This window comes from Mucor mucedo, assembly GCF_025094135.1.
Source record: "Mucor mucedo strain NRRL 3635 chromosome Unknown EV154scaffold_1, whole genome shotgun sequence".
NCBI classification, from domain to species: Eukaryota; Fungi; Mucoromycota; class Mucoromycetes; order Mucorales; family Mucoraceae; genus Mucor; species Mucor mucedo.
The window spans coordinates 640,163-660,800 of record NW_026252285.1 but is presented as its reverse complement, the minus strand read 5'-3'; the positions used below and the strand labels follow the sequence as shown (position 1 = coordinate 660,800).

The following is a 20,638-nucleotide window of genomic DNA, read 5'->3' as shown; positions in this document are numbered from 1 at the left end:
TAATAATAAAAAAACAGGTTAAAAATATTAGTGACATAGCCCGGAAGGATCCCTTTACAGAGTTTTATTTTTAGGCCCAAAATAGTTGGTTCTTGATTTCCGCATGATAGTTCGTGCATCAATAATCTGAGCTGTAAAAGTGCTTTTGGATCGCCCACACACATCACCCTTTTGTCCGGCAAAGAAATGAACCGAACGCATAGCAATTAATTTATCAAGAATGCCCAGCCAACCACTATCAATCATTCTCGGGCGATCCACGTCTGCTAATTTCAATCGGTCTGGAATCTGCATGATCTGCCAATGATCAGGTGGTGTGCCACCTCTTTCCATCTCCGTTTCTAACACATGAAATGTATCGTGTTGATACAAGTAGTGGATCGCTTCGTGATGCTCTCGTGTAAAATCCGTCATCAAAAACGAGTCTGAGTTGGATTGTAGCCATTGCGAAAGCTCACTTGTTGAAGAGACACCTTTCATAGCCGCCTCTTGCTGCTCTTGTGTAAACATGTGAGGGTAATCTGTCAGCAGAAAGAAGTTAAACTTTTTCTTGCGTTTCAATAAAGATATAAGGTGTTGTGCGCAAGGCAACATGTTGTTTGTGTTCTTGCTGGCTTCCATACGCCAATGTATTGCCACAAAAGGACCTAAACTCTTGGCGGTAGTATCTGCAAGTTTAATTACCGCTGGATGATAGGGAATAGGTATATCGGATTGTGCCATTTGAGACCATTGATTTCTAAAAATATAACACATTATTAAATTGACTTGGTTGCATATTAAAATAGGTAATAGTTTTTTACTTACGCTTTGTAAATCTCCATATGGAGTACTTCAATATCCTCATTGGCGTTCATACCATTTCCAAGAGAAGGTCCCTTTAAAAACTGAACCATGGCTATTTCGCGTGCCTGGATCGATAGCTCGCATGTTTGTCCCGTGATATTCCATTTCAAGATCTGATTGAATGTGGATTTTGGTTTGGTGAGACCACTGAAGCAATGTGTGACGGCTGAAGGATCGACATGCGTGTCGAGATCAAACGTGGATAGAACTTGATCGGAAACAGGCACATTAGCTTCTTTGCGCTCTCGAATCCAGGCAACAAAATCCTTCATGCGAATGGAATTAAAATATTCTTTATTTTGTCTTGTCCACTCCATATCATAGTAGTATTCAAAATCATGACTCTTACACGCACCGAGATGAGAGCCGGACACATTGGGTAATACAAGTGTACGATTAACTTTGGCCGATGTAAATGCCAAATGCCGCACATGCAATTGTGCCCTTGTTTCTGTTGTTGTTTATAAGTAAACACAAAAACATACACAACATATAAATAAACATTTGTACCTTGTTCTCGGATATATAACACATTTATGAACCTACAAGGACCACCACAATATTTAAAATCAATCCTTTCTTGTTCCTTTTGCAATTTTTGCATCTCGAGATTTGTCAAGTAATTGGCGACTTGCATGGCTCTTTCTAGAGGAGAATAACCAAGCACCTTATTCGTCTTGACATGATAGTCACGTATGGAAAACTTATACATGGTGCGTACTGTACACAATAATAAAAATACAATGGCACACATGGATAGAAACATGCGGTTTTTACGTAGAAATTTCTTCATGGTAAATATATACATAACAAAAATAATAAATGTAAAAAAAAGAGGAAAAGAACAATCTTTTTATTGGTTTTCCATTCTGCCATCTTTTTTTTTTAATATATATGTATATATAGTTGTCTCTGACAGAAGGTGTTGCCTAATACATTTAAAGGGGGAGGGGGATTGTTTGTTTATATACAGCTATTCTTGTAAAAAAAAAAAAAAAAAAAAAAAAAAAGGGGGGGGGATTCTGGCTATATAAGATTTATTTTTATACATGTCTATAATAAGGAAAGAGCGATCTTTGGTTTTTTTTTGTTAATGACCGAAATAATGTATATTTCCAAGCGATAAAGCACTTCGTTCATCCATGATTTGTTTTGTAAATGTACTTTTTCTGGCACAGACTCCACTTTTACCAGCAAAGAAGTGATTGGACCGAATTGCCATTAATTTGTCAAGGATACCCACCCATCCAGTATCATACAATCCTGTCTGGTTCTCATTGGTGCTTAACTTTTGTAATTCGATAGGAATAGGTAACACTGTCCAGTTATTCACTTCATGGTCGTGCGTGCTATTGGCTATTGTTTCAAATAACGTAAAAGGCCGATGTGTGTACAGGTACCGGATCGCTAAATGATTGTTCGATTTAATTTTATCAGGTCGGAACGTGTCGGAAGTGGATACCACCCATTCCTTTAGTTCCTCAGCGCTGGCGGTTCCATTAATAGCAGATAACTGCTGCTCTTCTGTAAATCGATGAGGATAATCTGTCAGTAAAAATACGGTATGGTTTTTATAGATAGGGTTCATTTGGAGTGTATCAATCAGGTGTTCAGAACAATGTACCAGGTTGGCGGATCTTCGAACTGTTTCCATGCGCCAATGAACTGCAACATAGGGTGACATTGACTGCGCCGTTTTGTCTGCTAAGGTTCTTAATTGCGGACTATACGGAATAGGATCATTGGCTAATGGGTGATGCGAAAAAGGATTCCTATACAAAATAGGCAAAAGTTAATAAAAACCAAAATAAACAAACAATTCATACTTTACCCCTTATTCAAAGATATATGAAGAACTTCTGTATTTACATTTTCTTTCTCTGGGCCTTGTAAGAATTGAACAAGTTGGTTTTCACCCGTACGAAGGATTTTACTAGAATATATATCCCATGACATGACTTTATCATATTTAGATTTAGGCATAGTATATTCAGAAAGACAATGAGGTTCTGTAATTGTTGGTTTTGGGTTTGGATGGAGCAAAATATCATGAATGGTCATAATCTGATCATTAGCTGGAACTCCGTGTGATTTTCGCTCATCTAACCAATCAATAAACTCTTGCATGGTGATATATTTGAAATGTTCCGCGTTATCTTTGGCCCATTGGATATCATAGTAATACTCAAAATCATACTCCTTACAAGCACCGATACGGGAATTGGCCACATTTGGTAAAACAAGTGTACGATTTATTATTCCCGCAGTAAAAGCAAAGTTACGCAAATGCATCTGAGCTCTTGTTTCTATTATAGTATATCCCTTGTTAGATAAATTAAAGAAAGGTTATTTTATATGAAATACCTTGCTCAACAACTGTCTCGAGGTTCATGAAACGACAGGGACCACCGCAATACTTTTCATCAATACGATTGCGTTCCTTCTCAAGAAAAGCACGGTCCTCTTCACTAAGTTGTGGTTGGGTCAACTGGTTCCAGAACGTATCCACAAATCCAGTTTGACGGTCGTCTCCAAATCCACCCAATGCGTCTAAAAACTTAATCATGGAAAGTAAACTGATAGACACAACGCAAACACATAGGAATATTTTAAAATTCTTGTTGCTCCATGCGTTTGTCTGCATTTTTTTTTTTTTTTTGACAAAAATAAAAGAGTGAACGATAAAAGGAACAAAAAAGGGAAGGAAAAACTAAGCTTAATATATATTGGTTAACGTAAATGGTATCACACACGTACAACGTTATCATGTTTATCATGAGTGATTGGATCTTCATAGTTACAGTACCACACTGTGGTGGTTTTTACAAATCAGGAATGTAATCTTCTGAGATTGGAGCAGCATATGTTTCTTGTTGGGATCCATAAACAAATACTTATAAAGAAGGGCAAGACCATTGCCACTCATTATAGGCTCATATTTACAAATTATGCTAAATATACTTCATTTTTACGTTGAGAATGGTAATAATTTGGCATTGTGCGCCGTTAATTTAAATGATATGGTGGGTGCAATTGGAAAGCTCTACGGGCAATCTGGAATATGTAGAACAATGCCATTACACAAAACTGAGGAAACGTACGGAATTATAAAAAAACAGAGTTGGGTATTTTCTAATAATAGAAGTTTATTCAGATGCAGCAGCGGCAGCGGCAAATCTAGCTTGAGCATTGTTGACCTTTTCCTTGAAAGTGTCAATGACCTCGCTAGGCTTTTCGGCCTTAAAGATGCCGGTACCGGCAACAATAACATTGGCACCAGCATCAGCAGAGGCATCAATGGTGTCTAAAGATAAGCCACCATCAACTTCGATATCCAAGTTGGGATACTTGATACGGAGTGCCTCGACCTTGGGCATACATTGAGCCATGAAACGTTGACCACCGAAACCAGGTTCAACAGTCATGATCAAAATCATATCACATTGCTCAGCAACAGCACCCATCACTTTTTCGACAGGCGTATTAGGTTTGACAGCAACACCGGCTTGCATACCAGCTGCATGAATTTGTTGGATTAAGCTTATAGGATCTTCAGTGGCCTCAATATGGAAAGTGTACATTTGTCCACCGGCTTTAGCAATGTCATCCACCCATTGGGAAGGATTAGAAACCATCATATGGCAATCTATGATATGAAACAGTGAATAAAGCTTCTTTCTTTTTTCAGTCACATCTTTACTGCTCTTTACCAAAATAAGCTTCGGTGTGAGGACGGATGGCTGAAATAATAGGAGCTCCCAAAGTAATATTAGGGACAAAATGTCTATTGTTATTTTCTGTACTCGTCAGTATTTTATCTATCTTCCACCTAAATATTTTATAATTTACCCGTCCATAACATCTATTCATTAAAAAAAAACTCATTAGTCTTCATCTTTTCCTATCTCTAACTTGTTTTTATTTTTACCGAGATGAAGCCAATCAGCACCATTCTTGGTCATGCGCTTAGCTTCCATGGCCAAGTTGGCGAAATCGCAAGAAAGCATTGAGGGGGCAATTTTAGCAACAGGCATTGTGAGTGTTAAGAAATAACAGGTATACTCTTTTCAAAAAAAAAAATAAACAGGAAGTCGCGTCGGTTTTTGGTATAGACCCCCACCCATGGCAGCAAGCTTACGTAAGCATGACTGCTCTCTGTTTGTTAGTGATGGTGATGCGGAAAAAATGAAGAACCGTATTATTAAAATGATGGGCCGAGGCTCTACCGGGGGGTTGGGGCAAAATAAGCTTTAAATATTATGTAATGCATGTATTTTTAGTATCAATCATACACTGAATGTGGAATGATTAAAGAATTATGGTGAAGTAATATCTACATTACTTTTCGAAAGGAAAAAATAAAAATAAAAGAAGGGCAACCTGTAGACCCCGACTATAATTGTTTAATTTGAAGAACACATGTTATCTTGAATTCTAAAATATGCGATTTATCGTAGCACAAAGTAATTCATCATTCGACAGAACTTTTTGTTTTTATAACTATTACACTGGTGCAACTCTTGTACACACTAAAAATCCTGTTCATGGCGAGACTTGCACCTGCAAACACTCATTTCATTGGCCCTAAATCTCGTTTTTTACAAAGATGTTTACAACCGGTTTTTGAGCTTTGTTCATGATTAATACAACAACCAGTTTTCTGGGTGAGCATTTTCAGCATAAATCTCCTTATAAGGGAGACTGCGAGATTTATCTTTTTACTCGAATTAAATGCTCCTACAGGGTTTGAATTACACCTAGTAGAATATTTTAGTGAAACAGTAGAAACCAGCAATCCCTAAAGGTTTATACACAAGAATAATCCTCTTTTACGTAAACAGCTGACCCGTTTTGGGACGATTGTTGCTGATGTAAGAAAAAAGTGGATTCATATAGTCTTTAGATAGAGAGATGCTTAAAAGACAAATAAACAGAGCTGTTATGGTTACTTTACTTTGTCATTATTTATGCATCTACTGCAATTGTTTCTGTCTCATCTCGTCTTCTTGATGACGATTTCTTTTTACTGTCTTGATGGTCACAGGATATGATAAGAATGGCTTTAACAACGTGTAAAGCCCAATTGATAGTACGGGTTAGGATAACAAAACCATGTTATTTAAGCAGTTTGTCATAAAACACTTAATTATACATATACATTCACACAGAAGAGAGCAAGGGCGTTATGCACTTATGTAACAACCTTTTTTTTACTGAATCAAAGGAGGGGAATATTTTTGCCACAGATTTTGTTTGTTTGTTTGTTTGTTAGTTTGTTAGTTTGTTTTTGGACCAATTAAATGAACAGTTCTAGTGTACACTGGAAAAAACAGGGTCCAGACAAGCTGAGTGGGTTGATTGGATGATCATTTTTTGGGTAGTCGGAGCTTACATAAACGAATCAAATAATGGAGAAACATGGACCCTTTTTTTTATTATTATTATCAGAGGGCGAGAAAAAAAAAACGATTACTTTTTTCCCTTTTCTTTTTGTTTCTCTATTTTATTTCGTTTTTATTCTTAAATTATATTGATATCATCGACTAATGCAACATTCACCGTACGAACAAAGAGAGAAAAGACTCAAGGTATCACGAGCTTGTTTCACTTGCCGTGTAAAGAAAATCAAAGTAAAGAAAAAAAAAAGCTTTTTTGTTATATTTTAACAAGTCATTAAACAATCTTTTCTTCTTTTCTTAGTGTGACGGTTTGCAGCCTTGTATGCAGGTAATAAAGATAAATCACATTAACAATATTTTTATTTAACGTCATTTTATCTTTTTTGTAGTGTAAAGGTAATTTAGAGGGAGAGAAAAATTCATGTTTTGCAGCCTACTTTTTATTTTTTTACAGCATCTTACCAGTTTAATTTTATTTAGCCCGTAGTCGACCCTGTTCCTTTTCCAAAGATGGTAAACCAGATAAAACTCAGTTATCGTCTGATATTTACCCCGCTATTACTGCTATGAATCCAACTGCAGATGATATCAGCCCTCCACCACCTTGTTCACCTAAACCTGAGACATGGCGACTGAAAAGTAACGAATTGATCTCGACATCACAGCAATTAGACCGACTTGGTATGATGTGGCCTGGAGAAGGAAAAGAAGGACGATGGTTAGTGGACATCAATTTGCTATACAATGGACCTGAAAAAGAAGTGCCTTATAGAAAGGTCCCTTTACCCACGATCGATTCAAACTTGATTACCTTATTCTTTCGTCATCGTTACAATGTATTTCCTATTCTTCCGAAAGCCATCTTTTATCGTTTATTAGAAAATGGAGATCCCTTCATCAATCAACTCTTACTCTATAGCATGTATTGTAACGCAGCTCATTACTCTCACGAAAATGCACCAGAAGCAAACACCTACTACTGGAAAGCAAAGAAGTTATTGGATGATGATTTTGATACACCCACACTTAGCACCATTATTTCACTCTGTTTATTATCCACCTTTGAATCTAACCGACATGGTCCTGGTCCACATGTGAGTAAAAACAGATCCAGCGTTTATAGTGATATGGCGCTCCGATTATGTTATGATCTCAGGTTACATCAGCGTTATAGCTTCCATAGTACAGGAGCAACACCTGATATGAACGAGCTTCAGAAACGTGTTTATTGGTCATGTTATTGCTTAGACAAGGTGCAAAGTTTGGTGTCAGGTAGGCCCTGTCTTCTTCCTTCCAAACATGTCAAAATCGATTTTCCTATGGTGCTTCGTTCGGACGATCCTACCGAATACGAAATCAATACTTGTTTTGTCGAACATATCAAATTGATGCAACTCACCGAACGTATCTTACATCTACCTTTACCCGATAGACAAACAGGTACACTTCGATCTACTGAAAATGAACAATCCGTTCTTGATTTAGACAGCCAATTATTGCTATGGCTCAAGAATCTACCACAACAATTACAATGGACTCCATTAGCAAATGATACCAATACCATTCCAACTCAACCTCCTCCAAACTCTCTTGTAGCTCATCTTCATTTAGTCTACAATTATGTAGAAATATATCTCTTACAGCCTCACACTTCATTACCCTCATCTTCCACTTGTTTCACAATCCAACAACGATGTGCTACAGTTGCCACCAACCTCACACAACTTACATGTGCCATGGCAGATCAACCAAACTTTATTATGTCATTTGCATTTATCTCTGAAGCCATTATGGCTGCATTACGTGTCCATATCATTGAATGTGCCGATGAAAAACTCAGTAACGCAAGACATGCTAGATTTATGTTTCAACGTTCACTTCGTTCCTTGAAATCCATCTTGCATCATCGTGTGATTGACAGAATCCTCGAATTCACCAACACCATTGAAAAGGCATTATTGGATGCAGATACAGGCAATAGTTCCAGTCGCAACAGTAGTCCAAAGATTCATGTGTTATCACCCATCATTCCAAGAACCACAGCTGCGACTTCCAGTACAAATGATACGCTGATGGATGAACGATGGTCAAGTCGATTCAACCCTTATGGTATGATATCACCTGCCTCAAGTACAACATCTGGCCCAGCAGAAAAAAGTACCATGACACGAGATGAAGAGCTACTTCGACCTCAAATTCAACCTATTTATAATTCGATGGATCCCTATCGCGCACCATTTACTATACCCACAACTATGAAACAGGATGAACGACCACCTGTATGTCATGAGCAACAACATATGGAAATGTATTCTAACCTGTGGTCGAAATCCTCTTTATTCCCAGCCAATCAGCATTTAGACAATGCATTTATCTCGTCTCTGAAACCACATCGATTGTCAAATAGCAAGACAACGGATGAGCTATATTTATGGGAATCCGAACCCACAGAGGAAGCAGGAAAAACAGAAAGAGTACCCGTATTATATACACCACAACAAACAGGCAGATATGGATTAGGTGTATATGCTTCTGCTCAACAACATCATACGGACGTCATTCGTCAGCACATGCCTGGATTAAAGTCCACTAACTTAAATAGACCCGTCTTGTTAAACCATCATGGTCAAGTCGTGGTTGCTTCCAATGATACCATGAACTAATTTTCCCCTTTTACCTTGCTTTGTAAATAGTCTTTCATATGCCCCCCTCCAAAAAAAACCCATAACATCATATGTATTCTCAAGTAAATATATCTTCTTTTCATGCAACTATGTCTAAAATAATTATGCAATTGGGTTGAGTAAAATAACTAAAGCAAAAAATGTTCGAAATTATACTAAATGACTTGGTTCATGCTAAAGTAAACAGTAACCCCTATTATTTTGCCCCGCATTACAAACCCCATTTTAAATTGTTGCCCGGTTTATAAGAGAGAAAAAAAGATAAGGGTCAAAAAAACAAATAATGTCTCTCTATAAAATGTTCTAGACATATCATGTATCTCACCCGCGTGTAAACAATTAACCTTGTAAAAGGTGAACCTGTTTAACAAACCTAAATTGCTTTTTTCGGGTCATAGCGTTTTCATCTCGTACGATTTCATTGACGAATGAAAAAAAAGATGATTTTAATCAATCAAGGCTCCTCCTGAAAAAAAAAAGATTAATTAAATCAGGTGTGCAGATGTCTGTTAGCATATACAGGATTAATTGGGCATTGATAATATTATCCCAATGACAATATTACATTGGCACTACCCCCAAAGTTCGTTTTCTAATTAACCAAGTCGCTCTAGTCTCCGATCGAAATTGTTGCTTGTCTTACAGCCCAAAGTTGGCCAAAGCTCGTTTTTACATTGCTTTTTATGTACATCACTCAAATATGTTCAAGTTATCATTGAAGTCTATAATCTTATGTGAGATCTTAATTGAACCAAGGCATATCAAAGGTGTTCTTTATCAAAGCATTCTTGAGATTTTAAGCGTGTTTTTGAGCGATGTTATGAAAAGTCGTTCTGCTGACTTTTTCGCTGATCCCAGTTTTCAAATCTTTGGTTTTGAAGTACACTTCGTTTGGCCAAATTGCCAGCAATTGATCAGAAGGGTTTAATTGTGTTTAGCTCAGAATAATATGGAGACCGGTATATAGCCCTCTAGTCTCGATTTTCGATCAAGTTTCTAATAGCCTATGAGTTATGGATTGCTGCATTATCCAAATCATATAGCAATTTCTCATTTCAAGGAGCTCAACCTTTGTAATATGATCTTTTGACATTCTGTCAGTGAGCTAAAAAAAAAAAAAAAAAAAAAAAAAAAAAAAAAAAAAAAAAAAAGTTAATTGATTAAAAAAGAAAAGCTAATAATTTCATTGGCATTGATTATGAGTAGACGAGACTTTTGTTTCGCTTTGTAGTTCAACCAGGGGAAAATTTCCCAAACATGATTTCGAAGTTCTCTAAAATCGATACCAAAATATGAGTCGTAGCCATGGACTATGCTGGTTTAACGACCAACATAATAGATCTCAAAAATCACCAAGGTTACAAAGAGTGTAAATTTTAAACAGTATCCAGAGACATCCCAAGCCTACAAGATATCTCTATCGAACAATTCTTATATGAAAATCCTTTCAAGTATTTCAATGTTGAATAATTTGGAGATCTTAAATTGTATGATTTTTAACCTCCCCTGTTTTCTTGTGACACGATTCCCCCCATTGTCCAAAATTTTTAAACGGACTTGGAACAATAACTCCAATAATGGGGTCCGTTTTGAAGGGAACCTTAGTAATTTATTGGAGCGCTGTTCATACTTGCTACTGCTGCCTTTATTTAAAATGAAACAATAAAAAAATAAAATAAAAAACTTTTTATCACACACTCTCTCTCTTTTTTTTTTCTTTTTGTACATATCTTTTTCATCTCATTTATGCAATACTATCTAATACCATGAATTTAATAAACAATCATACGCAACTTGCGGCAGCTTCTTTCTTCACATCATTCACAAAAAAGAAACCACTGGGTTTACCCAGCACAATTAACAGGTCGTTTTTACAAAGCCCAACATCATCATGGCCAGAAAAAACATCATGGTCCGAGAAAAAGCAAAAAGAAACGATTCAACAAGCCATGTATATCTTGCCAAAATCACCTTCCACAGCCTCCATCTACCTTCAGCTTCCCAAATTTCGTTCACTTTCAGTCTTCTTGCGATGTGGCCATGTATCTCAACTGGTTGAGAACTGGCTTTGTAATCCCATGGAACAATTGAAGCGAACAGCTTTCCAGAGACGTATCATGCCTCATGTCGGCACATTATCGGTTACCAATCACGAAACTTCCATCGTACCTTACAAACCACTTTTCATTCACTTTCAAAATAATCAACAAACACAAATGATGGAGGTCAAATATGTACCTTGTCTATTCACGGTCGTATGTGTTACCTATGACTGTGGCTCAGTTTCGTTGTCCGTCAACCAAATTGACTCATTAGAGTTTCTGGCTTCATCGGCCACCATGGACCCTTTTTTGGTCAAATGTAACCTATTACCGAACCACCCTGTTACCATACATCATCTAGATGAGGCTGGCATAATGCACACTTCACTTCCTCTCATTTGCGATTATGCTTCCGATGACACCATCGATAACTTACTAAACACCTCCACTATTTCCGAATATTCTTCTGAAGATGAAGAGGTACTTGTTGATCAAGCAGTAACGGATGATGTCAGTATTATGATCGAAGACCCCGTATTGATTGACAATCATCCAGTTTTATTGGTAAACAGAGACCCAACATTGGATGATAAAGTGGTTGAATTCATGCATCTAGACGAACCTATACTGTACAACCAAGATGACGATGATGATGATTCGTGTCTTTATTCATCTTCTGAAGAATATTCAGTATTGGAAGACCTGGATACAGAAGAGGAGGAGGACGAACATGCTCGCAATGATTTATTACGTTTGGTGCAGGACACTTTAGAATATATTCATTCAAATCATGGAGCCTACTCTGATGAATTAAACAATCTTGAGTATAAGTTGTACCAATACAACCGTGCCGCTACATCCGCTTATAATTAATCCCTTTTTCATTTATAAAAAAAAAATTAAATAAATACCATATTTCTGTACATAAATTACTTTTTGACATGATAATGACGTCTTTATGTACTCCAATATAAATAATTTGCGCAACCCCTTCAGCCACAGTTTAAGATGTAAATGGTACTTTGTGCAAGCTTAATATTGATTAAGTGAATCAAGGATCTGTTCTTTACTCATTATAATTACGTTGATGACATGAAGAATAGATGAAAGAAAAATAGACAGGGAATAAATAAGGCTCACTTTTAAACTCAAAAGTACGAAGCCTTTCAGCAGATGAACAGAGCACATGTTTATTGATGGTGTATTAAAACGTATTTAAACTATCATTCATAACTCAATGAAAGTTTAACAACGCAACTAGATCGACATCAGAATAACCTGGTATTTTTTTCTCCGTGCAGTAGAGAATCACACAGAGCTGTACCTTATTCTGGGAGAGGATGATGAAGTCAAACATGTCTTGGGTATCCCCACCACAATGCATCAGATCTTTTGCTTTGATGCTGTTATTGCTTCTAGAGAAATCTCGCTCCAAGATCGATGATGATGATGTAGAGCTGGTAGAGACGAAAATCTTCGAGCAAAAGCATCTGTTTCTGAGTTTCAAGACCATGGACTTCAAAAGTCGTTGCCGTACTACCAAGCTCCTTTAAGCAATACCTGAACCAGTCAATAATATAGTGGGGCGCCAAAAACTCATCAACGCCTGGGGATTTTCTGACATATCCAACATTTATCCAGTTATCACCATCATTAATTACCTCTTTGTGGAATGCAGATGCGGATTCTGTCAAATTTCCTACATATGCAAATTGTTTATATAGTAGTAGCAAAAATAAATGGGGACCTTTAGCAGGTAATCAGGTTGTATATCCTAAAGTGATGTACATATAAAGAGCTCAAACAGTCAATTCTGCTACACATACGAGTATAAAGTGATATTTCGAACTTCTCCTTCCTTTTCACCTCAAGATGCTAAGGGTCGAAACAGACTTCGTGCTCGATGCAATGGCCAAAATAAATGTTACACTATGTATTATATGCCTTATTATAATTTTGATATCATTTGGGTCTGAAGTAAAATGTGAAAAAAACGCCAGAAAGCGCACCCAGAAGATGTGAGGTCGTTGAGCTCGTCACAAAACTTATTAAAAATGACATATTAAGCAAATTTGTTTCCTTAAGATTCACTGAAATATTGCACGTAATAATTTAGCTCCCCTTTAGGCTTTCATTGATATTCACTGCATTAAGCAGAATACCATTAAATTTTGATAAAGTGTACGATTGTTGTGCCTTTGGTTTCGAACACGATACCACTGCAGGAAATAGTAACATACATATTAACTTACTCTGCTATTGCTTCTCTCCGTTGAACTCACTTGAAATACGCAACGGGTTGACGTTTGTTTTTTTACTTATGACGAATTCCTGTTCTGTCGGTGCTACACCCTCCAATATACAACTTTTTATAATTTTTTTTATAAAAAACATAGGATATAAAGGATACAAGAGCATCTGGGAACTCATTTTCTTACACTTGGAGAGGTCTATATTAGATTTTGCTGCTTACTTTTTGTCCAAAAGAAAATTAAATTAGATAGAGTGTAGCACACTTCTTCCGAATTAGGAAATTCAGATGAGATGCTGATTTCATGTAAAAAATAAAAAGGGAACCAAAAGTTTTTTTATTTATTTATTTTAATCTGCTTCCTTTACCAAGGCTATTCTATAGAAATAATGTCCAATACCGATAAGAAATCCAAAGATCCCGTGTTATCACTTTTATCCGGAACATTTGCAGGTGGTATCGAAGGTGTTGTTACATACCCTACCGAATATGTAAAGACAAGACTTCAACTTCAAGCAGGCGGTAAACTTCAGGCAGGCGAACTGAAATTCAAAGGTCCTATCGACTGTCTCGTAAAGACAGTCAAGACACATGGCCTTGGTGCCATTTACACAGGTGTCTCAGCTCTCGCCATTGGTAATGCAGCTAAAGCCGGTGTCCGATTCTTGACTTACGACCAAATTGCTAATGCTTTAAGAGACAAGGATGGTAAATTAAGTGGTTTCAGAAGCATGTTGGCAGGCTTAGGCGCTGGTATGACTGAAGCTGCTCTTGTTGTCACACCATCTGAAACCATCAAAACAAAGTTGATTCACGACAGAAATAGTCCATCACCAAGATATAAGGGTCTTGTTCACGGTACAAAGTTGATTGTAGCAGAGGAAGGATTAGGTGGTATTTATCGTGGTTTAGGGCCTGTCATGGCACGTCAAGGAGCCAATAGTGCTGTTCGTTTTAGTTGTTATTCTTATTTTAAGGATTCCCTTCAAAAATTACGTGGAAAAGGTCAGGAACCTTTGCCCTCAACCCATACATTTGCTGCAGGCGCTTTGGCCGGTATTGTCACTGTATATACAACAATGCCATTAGATGTGGTCAAGACACGTATGCAAGGCTTGGATGCTAGAACAATGTATAAAAACTCTGTCGACTGCTTAATAAAGGTCGTCAAAGCAAATGGTGTGTTCTCTCTTTGGAAGGGCACAACTCCTAGATTAACAAGACTTATCGTAAGTTTATTAACGCTGTTTTTTTTCATGTTATAATAACGTGTTTTTATTTTTCGTAGTTCTCGGGCGGTATTGTCTTTACTGTATATGAAAAAGTTTATAACGCATTAGAATCTGTCAAGAACTAAAAAAAATAAAAATAAAAATGTCACTTGTACCATACCATACCAAAAATAGAATGATGCTTCGCCCGGAACAAATTGAAAGGGACAGGAGAGGGATTTTTTATTGTTTTTACTGCGGAGGTTTTTCTGTCCCTTTTTGTTTATCAATGGATTCTTCTCAAATTATAGACAAATTAAGCGAGTTAATAAAACGTATTACAGAAACCGGCGATTGGGTATTAGATCCTGATGACCTAAAGGTTAGAAATAATACGCTTTGATCCCTCACTTTTTACCAATAAAGCCCGAATTAACTTTTAAAAGATGGTGAAATCATTCTGTAAACGATCTGATTTCAATGTCACCATTGTCTTTGAACTTGTCATGACTCAGTTAAAAAAGAAGCATGCTCAGGTATAATATTGGCTCCTTTCTTCAATGATATAAATATATCATTATAACTTATTTGTTCTTAAAAGATTCGATACTCCAGTTTGCAACTTATAGAACAACTTTTTGCTCGCTCGAAACATTTTCGAGATTTATTGACTGAAGATTTTCCAGTCTTTGTGCAGCTTGTGGTTGGTATTCAGGACAAAATACTGCCCCCGCCTGTACAAATAGCCCAAAAATTAAGAGAATATGCTCTTGCTCTTATAAAAGCATGGTTTTTAAAATTTGGGGAGAGATACCATCAATTGGGAGTGGCATTTGATTTTTTAATGGATAATGGGTGCTACGCTAAAAATGGATCGGCATTGGCTAGCATTCATGCAAATGATCTCAGTAGATCAAGCACTGACGTAATTGTTTCGCATTTGAAAATTATTAAATTTTAATTTATTTATACTTTAATTAGGCAAGAAGAAAAGCAATTCAATTAGATCGTTATAGTTTATTAAAGACAGATGTTGAAGGTCATATTGATATAATTCAGGACAACTTGGAGACCATGGAAGGTTGTTTTGAAATTTTGATTCCAAAAAACAATTTTGTACACGACGATATTGATTTCGATGCTTTAATGAGGGGTGAAGCCAGTTACAGTCAAAAACAAGACGATGCATACAAAGACGTAAATAAATCTTCTTTTCATAAGCACGCATACTTAAATACCTATTTAGACAATGCTATCTCATGGTTTAGGCTCCAATAGATACACAATCACTGTAGATTTATCTGAAGATTCAATTATAGAAGACGTTAAAGAAACAGATGACAATCATATTGTTTTTGATCAGCTTCGAGAAGCATATACCGTATTAGAAACAAAACATATTCCCCAATTAAATGTTTGGATAAATGCACTTGTCAAAATTGAAATCGCAGTAAGTACCAATAGTTCAGATAAGGAGACTTTCGAAGTAGCATATTTTAACTCTGAATCGTATCTAGGATAAAGCCGAAAAAGAAAAACTTATTAGTAAAATTATCAATCTCAAAGGAAAAGCGACTGAAGAAGCACGTAAAGCAAAAATGTTGGGTATTCAGGTACATCATCGTGAATTAATTACGTCCGTTTCAAAAGATGATAATGAGGATGACGAGGATGAATACCAAGATGAAATTTTTGAATCGGTTGATGTTTCAGCCACTAAATCTACAAATAATAAAAACACACCCACAAGTTCTAAATTACCTCCAACACAACGTATCTTTCCGTTATCTTTTGAACCCACAATGATCGAAGACGCTACTTATAGAGGGCCAATTATAGGCCCATTAAAGTAACTTATCGTAAGAGATGTGAAATTGCGTATAATACTAATTGGTTTGTTTTGTAGACGTGCTTCCATTGACAAAGGAAAAGGAAAAGCTGATCCCAAAAGAGAAGGTTAGTCAATAAGCTGAGCAAATCAAATTGTATTGTAACTCCCAATCCTTTATTCAGATCTTTTAAAGCGTGCTCCTGTAGTAGAGGTAAGAACTTTGAGGATTTTCGATTCATATGTAACTAATGCATAAACAACTAAAGTGGGGAGAAGATCTTTATTATTGGGATAAAAAAAACGTTCAATTCAATACAAGTGGTATAGGTAAATATATAATCATCCTTTCTATAAACCAGTTTTTTCAAACTGTTTACTGTAGAAAAAAACCATCGATTTTTGGGTATCGGTGAGGGCGATAATGAAATGCCAGAGCAACTTTTAGAGCAGCTCCGCAAGAGATACACATACTACAAATCCGAGGCGCCAAAAGATTTACAGGTTATTTGATAACATTCGGACTCCATGTCATTCCGGTATTAACAATCTTGTAGGCATGTAAACATCCGCTAAAAAACGGTGGGCTTTGCCCTCGGAAAGACTTGGTAACGTGTCCATTCCATGGGCGTATCATACCTCGGGATGAACTGGGGATACCATTGAACCCATCAGATGTTGTAGAGAAAACCGATGATCATCCTCCAGCACAAGAAAAAGAGAAGTCTGTAATGGATAATCTTTGGGAATTAATTGAAGGCGATGTAATGGATCAATCTGGCCGTCAAAAAATGAGCCCAAAGGGTGGTCGAAAGAAAAAAGAAAAGTCCGCTCTTATCGATATTCGAAAGAAGTCAAACACAAGTATTACTAGATTAAAGCGCCAAATTGATTCTTCCAAAACAAAAAAATTGGTGCAAGAAGCTGCAGAATACGAGCGTCAAATGAAGCAACACAACAGAGACAAGCTGGCTTAGTGTATTCTTTCTTGATAAATCAACTGTATCTAATGAATAAAAGAGCTATTTCTTATTCCCATATCTGAACCACGGCTGCTGATATAGCAATGTAGTTTTATTTCAGTTAAAATATACAATTAATCTTGCAGTAAAATGAAGACATAATGAGTATCACTCAATTTTCCCCTCAGAATGTTAACCGTGGAGTTATTTTAGCAAACGATTCCTCGCATTTTGTTAAAGTCATGTAACGATGCACAAATGATCCTTGTTTAGAAGACATATTCTTGCAACTTTACACGCATTAAAATATGAAAAATATTAGGTTTTTACAGAAAACGAAGCCATAGTCCGAACTTATTGTTAGATTCATTTGTAAAAAGCTGAAAGTGTTGGTTACTATGATTATAAAAAAACAATTCATCAAAATATGGTCATGGATTTCGCGACATGGGAACATATCAATTAGCGGAGAGAACCTCGCTATCAGTGTCTGCTGATGGCGCGGCCAAAAAAAACTTCTTTCATCTATGGTTTGGAACAAGGGAAGCTTAAACGCGTATGATTATAAAGCCTTATTGATTTCGGTATTTGAAGATCGCTTGTTTAAAGTTAAATTACGAAAAGTATGTTCCTGCCAAAGAAGGTCGGAAGCCTAGTGATGTAAGGATGTTTACTCAATAGCGCTAAAGTAAGTTTGTGAATGTTACACCATATTTACTTCTGCAAGATACCTCACCGTCGGAGATTCATATGACATCGTAAAGCACTCATCATCCAGTTCCCATTTTTTTATATATTCAGAAATAGTTGCCCTTGATTAATGATATGAGTCTTGCATGTCAGATATTCGGGTGTATCAAAAATATGTCACAATGTGCATCTCAATTAGGTATCTGGTGGGCAGGAGGAAAAGGAAAAATGACAATATAAAAAACCCATCTCGGAGCAGTGTTTTAGTAATACAAAGGAATAAATTTCCCGCGGCGAGCAAGTTATTCCTAATTTGAGTTACGTCAATAAAAAATATATAAAAACGTATTCTGTAATTTTCCTTTTCTCCTTTATTAACTTTTTTTTTTAAAAAACACACAAATAAATTATGTCTAACGTTCCAACTGCAAAGGTATAGAAATCTCCTGCTGTTTATTTATTTTTATTTATTAATCGACTGTTTGTTTACAAAGCTTAATAGCGGATATGAGATCCCTTTGATCGGTTACGGTACTTTTGGTGGCAATGATGCACCTGAGCAAGTCTACAATGCTGCCAAAGCTGCTTTGGATGCTGGTTACAGACATTTTGATACCGCCTATATCTGTAAGTTTGAAAAAGTTCAATAGACGCGCTAGGTTTCTAATGCCTTTCATATATCAGACCAAACCGAAGAGGCTCTAGGAAAGGCTATTAAAGAAAGCAATGTTCCTCGCGAGGAGCTCTTCATCACAACAAAGTTATGGCAATACTTCCATGAACCCGAACACGTTCGCCCTGTATTCGAGCGTTCTTTAAAACTTTTGCAAATGGATTATGTAGATATGTACATGATCCATTGGCCTATTTCTTGGGCCTTCAAGAGCTACGAATTCAGTGAATTGAAGGCTACTAAAGACATGGAACCCACCAATGTTCCTATTATTGATACATGGCGTGAAATGGAAAAGCTTGTAGAGGATAAAAAGGCTCGTTCAATTGGTGTTTCCAACTTTACTATCCCCATGTTGGAAGATTTGTTGAGCAAATGTTCTATTCCTCCTGCCGTCAACCAAGTTGAGATTAACAACGCTTTCCCCCAAGAGGAATTACTTGCTTATTGTAAGAGCAAGAACATTCTTTTAACCGCATATTCTCCTCTTGGTAACCCTGGCTACAGAAAGAGCGTTCGCGCTACTTTGGAAGACCCTGTTATTCTTGATATTGCCAAAAAATACAACAAAACTCCAGGTCAAGTCGTGCTTAACTGGGGCGTCAACCGTGGTTATGCTGTTATTCCCAAATCTACAACACCTTCTCGTATTCAAGCAAATCTTGTTTATTTCAAAATGGATGAAAGCGATGTTGAGGCTATTACTGCTCTTGGCCGTGAGCATCCCTTCCGTTCTTGGTAAGTCAATATTTTACTGCATTGTCTATGTATGCTAATTTTATTCTATTATAGTAACCCTGAAGAAATGTGGGGACCCAAAAACAAGATTTTCGATTAAAATGTCAACCTTACCATCCATGAGCAAAGTGCTTGATAAAATGCAGAATAAACATTTTAAAGCCTTCCGTATTAATATATATATATATATTTTTTTATTAAACTTGAGGAGATATACGATTTAGTTATTATTCATTAGTGGGTACGCTGACGATGTAGTATGGGAGAGCAGGCTATAAAAAGAATAAAAGAAAATTGGCATACAATATGTTGTTAATGGATCTTTCACTTACCTGAATCTTTTTATTTCTATCACATTGAACCAGCCATTCAGGCTTGACAATAGGTATAGAATGATGGACTGCACGATCGTAATTTGGCCCACCAGGGAGTTGAGCCAACAAATGTGTTGTTTCAACACTAACTTCCTCCGACCAAGAAGCACCCATCTTGGCCAACAACTCCTTCAACTCTGTGATTGCAGGCTCTGGTTCCTCAAACAAACCAAATGCGACACGAATACCAGTCAAATTATCCATTTTGTGTGTACGTGCAGTGACTTTGTTCGATCTATATTCACCGGCAGTTGTTTTAATAACAACATGAAACTCGAATTCATGATCCACGTCCAATCCTGACAATTTAATAAAGTTGGTATCACTTGGCACATGCTACAATACAAAAAAAAAAATGATTAATAAATTAAAATGAGCGTTTGTTTTTTCGATTTTTTTATTTACTTGAGCCAGTTTGGTTCCATTTTTATAAATATCGAGAGATCTAAGTTTAGCGGTGTGCAATGAAAGAGGATCCCACTCAAGAATAAGAGATGTTTGTGTAATATTCTTAACACGAACAACAGGAACCTCCGGCTCTTCATTGCCAAACTTTGCTAAAATGGTGTCTTGCAACTCCAAGAATTCATTCATTTTCTTTTTCTCCTCGGGCAAATTACGACTAACTGCAATATTGACAATGCTGCCGGATGTGACTCCCTTGGGCAGCAAAAGTGAAGGAAACTCAATGAGATGATGGTCCTCTGTTAACAAGATGGCCTTTTTTAAAAAAAAAGGTTCTGTTAATATTCCCTTAACAACTCCTACATGCATATATATAAAGTAACCCACCATGCCTGCATCAAGCTTTCCTACAGTAAATTGAACTGATGTCATGTTGTCGTACTTTTTACTTTTTTCGTTAGTGTTTGAATTTGAAAGAAAGACAAGTAGAAACCAAAAAGCCTGCCGACTTTCGCGTGAAAGCTATGGCGGTATT

At 36.7% G+C, this 20,638-nt stretch overlaps 10 protein-coding genes across 10 annotated transcripts; 6 read left to right on the top strand and 4 right to left on the bottom strand.

Moving 5' to 3' along the window:
- Positions 1-54: 54 nt before the first annotated feature.
- Positions 55-1,639, bottom strand: EV154DRAFT_475707 (uncharacterized protein; the record flags this gene model as incomplete). Its single annotated transcript, XM_051597994.1, has 3 exons — positions 55-739; positions 808-1,297; positions 1,357-1,639. The coding sequence occupies 3 exons, from the start codon at positions 1,637-1,639 to the stop codon at positions 55-57; spliced, it is 1,458 nt and encodes a 485-aa protein (XP_051463802.1).
- A 297-nt stretch (positions 1,640-1,936) lies between these two features.
- On the bottom strand, positions 1,937-3,412 carry EV154DRAFT_409994 (uncharacterized protein; the record flags this gene model as incomplete). Its single annotated transcript, XM_051595378.1, has 3 exons — positions 1,937-2,618; positions 2,678-3,152; positions 3,211-3,412. The coding sequence occupies 3 exons, from the start codon at positions 3,410-3,412 to the stop codon at positions 1,937-1,939; spliced, it is 1,359 nt and encodes a 452-aa protein (XP_051463801.1).
- Positions 3,413-3,969: 557 nt separating this feature from the next.
- On the bottom strand, positions 3,970-5,017 carry EV154DRAFT_489850 (ribulose-phosphate 3-epimerase). The gene is made up of 4 exons (XM_051599352.1): positions 4,775-5,017; positions 4,696-4,708; positions 4,557-4,630; positions 3,970-4,492 (listed from the first exon to the last, which is right to left on the bottom strand). Exons 1-4 carry the CDS (start codon positions 4,878-4,880, stop codon positions 3,993-3,995), a joined length of 693 nt encoding a protein of 230 aa, XP_051463800.1. The 5' UTR covers positions 4,881-5,017; the 3' UTR covers positions 3,970-3,992.
- Positions 5,018-6,368: 1,351 nt separating this feature from the next.
- EV154DRAFT_546784 (fungal-specific transcription factor domain-containing protein) lies at positions 6,369-8,908 on the top strand (the record flags this gene model as incomplete). Its single annotated transcript, XM_051604712.1, has 4 exons — positions 6,369-6,476; positions 6,547-6,573; positions 6,635-6,641; positions 6,726-8,908. Exons 1-4 carry the CDS (start codon positions 6,393-6,395, stop codon positions 8,906-8,908), a joined length of 2,301 nt encoding a protein of 766 aa, XP_051463799.1. The 5' UTR covers positions 6,369-6,392.
- A 1,714-nt stretch (positions 8,909-10,622) lies between these two features.
- On the top strand, positions 10,623-11,880 carry EV154DRAFT_489848 (uncharacterized protein; the record flags this gene model as incomplete). The annotated part of the gene is made up of 1 exon (XM_051599351.1): positions 10,623-11,880. A coding segment is annotated over exon 1 (1,145 nt), but the record flags the coding sequence as incomplete, so codon positions are not given.
- Positions 11,881-12,843: 963 nt separating this feature from the next.
- EV154DRAFT_475702 (uncharacterized protein) lies at positions 12,844-13,471 on the top strand (the record flags this gene model as incomplete). Its single annotated transcript, XM_051597993.1, has 3 exons — positions 12,844-12,948; positions 13,088-13,202; positions 13,368-13,471. The coding sequence occupies 3 exons, from the start codon at positions 12,844-12,846 to the stop codon at positions 13,469-13,471; spliced, it is 324 nt and encodes a 107-aa protein (XP_051463797.1).
- A 140-nt stretch (positions 13,472-13,611) lies between these two features.
- Positions 13,612-14,579, top strand: EV154DRAFT_535327 (mitochondrial carrier domain-containing protein; the record flags this gene model as incomplete). Its single annotated transcript, XM_051604066.1, has 2 exons — positions 13,612-14,451; positions 14,511-14,579. 2 exons carry the CDS (start codon positions 13,612-13,614, stop codon positions 14,577-14,579), a joined length of 909 nt encoding a protein of 302 aa, XP_051463796.1.
- Positions 14,580-14,722: 143 nt separating this feature from the next.
- Positions 14,723-17,238, top strand: EV154DRAFT_475700 (uncharacterized protein; the record flags this gene model as incomplete). The annotated part of the gene is made up of 11 exons (XM_051597992.1): positions 14,723-14,815; positions 14,880-14,969; positions 15,035-15,358; positions 15,415-15,630; positions 15,680-15,883; positions 15,951-16,282; positions 16,340-16,389; positions 16,447-16,475; positions 16,531-16,591; positions 16,647-16,765; positions 16,819-17,238. 11 exons carry the CDS (start codon positions 14,723-14,725, stop codon positions 17,236-17,238), a joined length of 1,938 nt encoding a protein of 645 aa, XP_051463795.1.
- Positions 17,239-18,286: 1,048 nt separating this feature from the next.
- On the top strand, positions 18,287-19,510 carry EV154DRAFT_4673 (NADP-dependent oxidoreductase domain-containing protein). The gene is made up of 4 exons (XM_051597760.1): positions 18,287-18,346; positions 18,408-18,540; positions 18,598-19,324; positions 19,379-19,510. Exons 1-4 carry the CDS (start codon positions 18,323-18,325, stop codon positions 19,422-19,424), a joined length of 930 nt encoding a protein of 309 aa, XP_051463794.1. The 5' UTR covers positions 18,287-18,322; the 3' UTR covers positions 19,425-19,510.
- A 41-nt stretch (positions 19,511-19,551) lies between these two features.
- On the bottom strand, positions 19,552-20,292 carry EV154DRAFT_535324 (uncharacterized protein; the record flags this gene model as incomplete). The annotated part of the gene is made up of 3 exons (XM_051604065.1): positions 19,552-19,596; positions 19,657-20,034; positions 20,104-20,292. The coding sequence occupies 3 exons, from the start codon at positions 20,290-20,292 to the stop codon at positions 19,552-19,554; spliced, it is 612 nt and encodes a 203-aa protein (XP_051463793.1).
- Between the last annotated feature and the right edge of the window lie 346 nt (positions 20,293-20,638).

What these genes read in the sequence shown, in the direction of transcription:
- EV154DRAFT_489850 (XM_051599352.1), bottom strand. Translation starts at nt 4,880, where the DNA reads ATGCCTGTTGCTAAAATTGCCCCCTCAATGCTTTCTTGCGATTTCGCC. An exon ending in TCACACCGAAGCTTATTTTG is followed by an intron (nt 4,493 to 4,556) that starts GTAAAGAGCAGT and finishes TTCATATCATAG; the next exon opens with ATTGCCATATGATGGTTTCT.
- EV154DRAFT_4673 (XM_051597760.1), top strand. Translation starts at nt 18,323, where the DNA reads ATGTCTAACGTTCCAACTGCAAAG. An exon ending in CTAACGTTCCAACTGCAAAG is followed by an intron (nt 18,347 to 18,407) that starts GTATAGAAATCT and finishes TTGTTTACAAAG; the next exon opens with CTTAATAGCGGATATGAGAT. An exon ending in TTTTGATACCGCCTATATCT is followed by an intron (nt 18,541 to 18,597) that starts GTAAGTTTGAAA and finishes TTCATATATCAG; the next exon opens with ACCAAACCGAAGAGGCTCTA.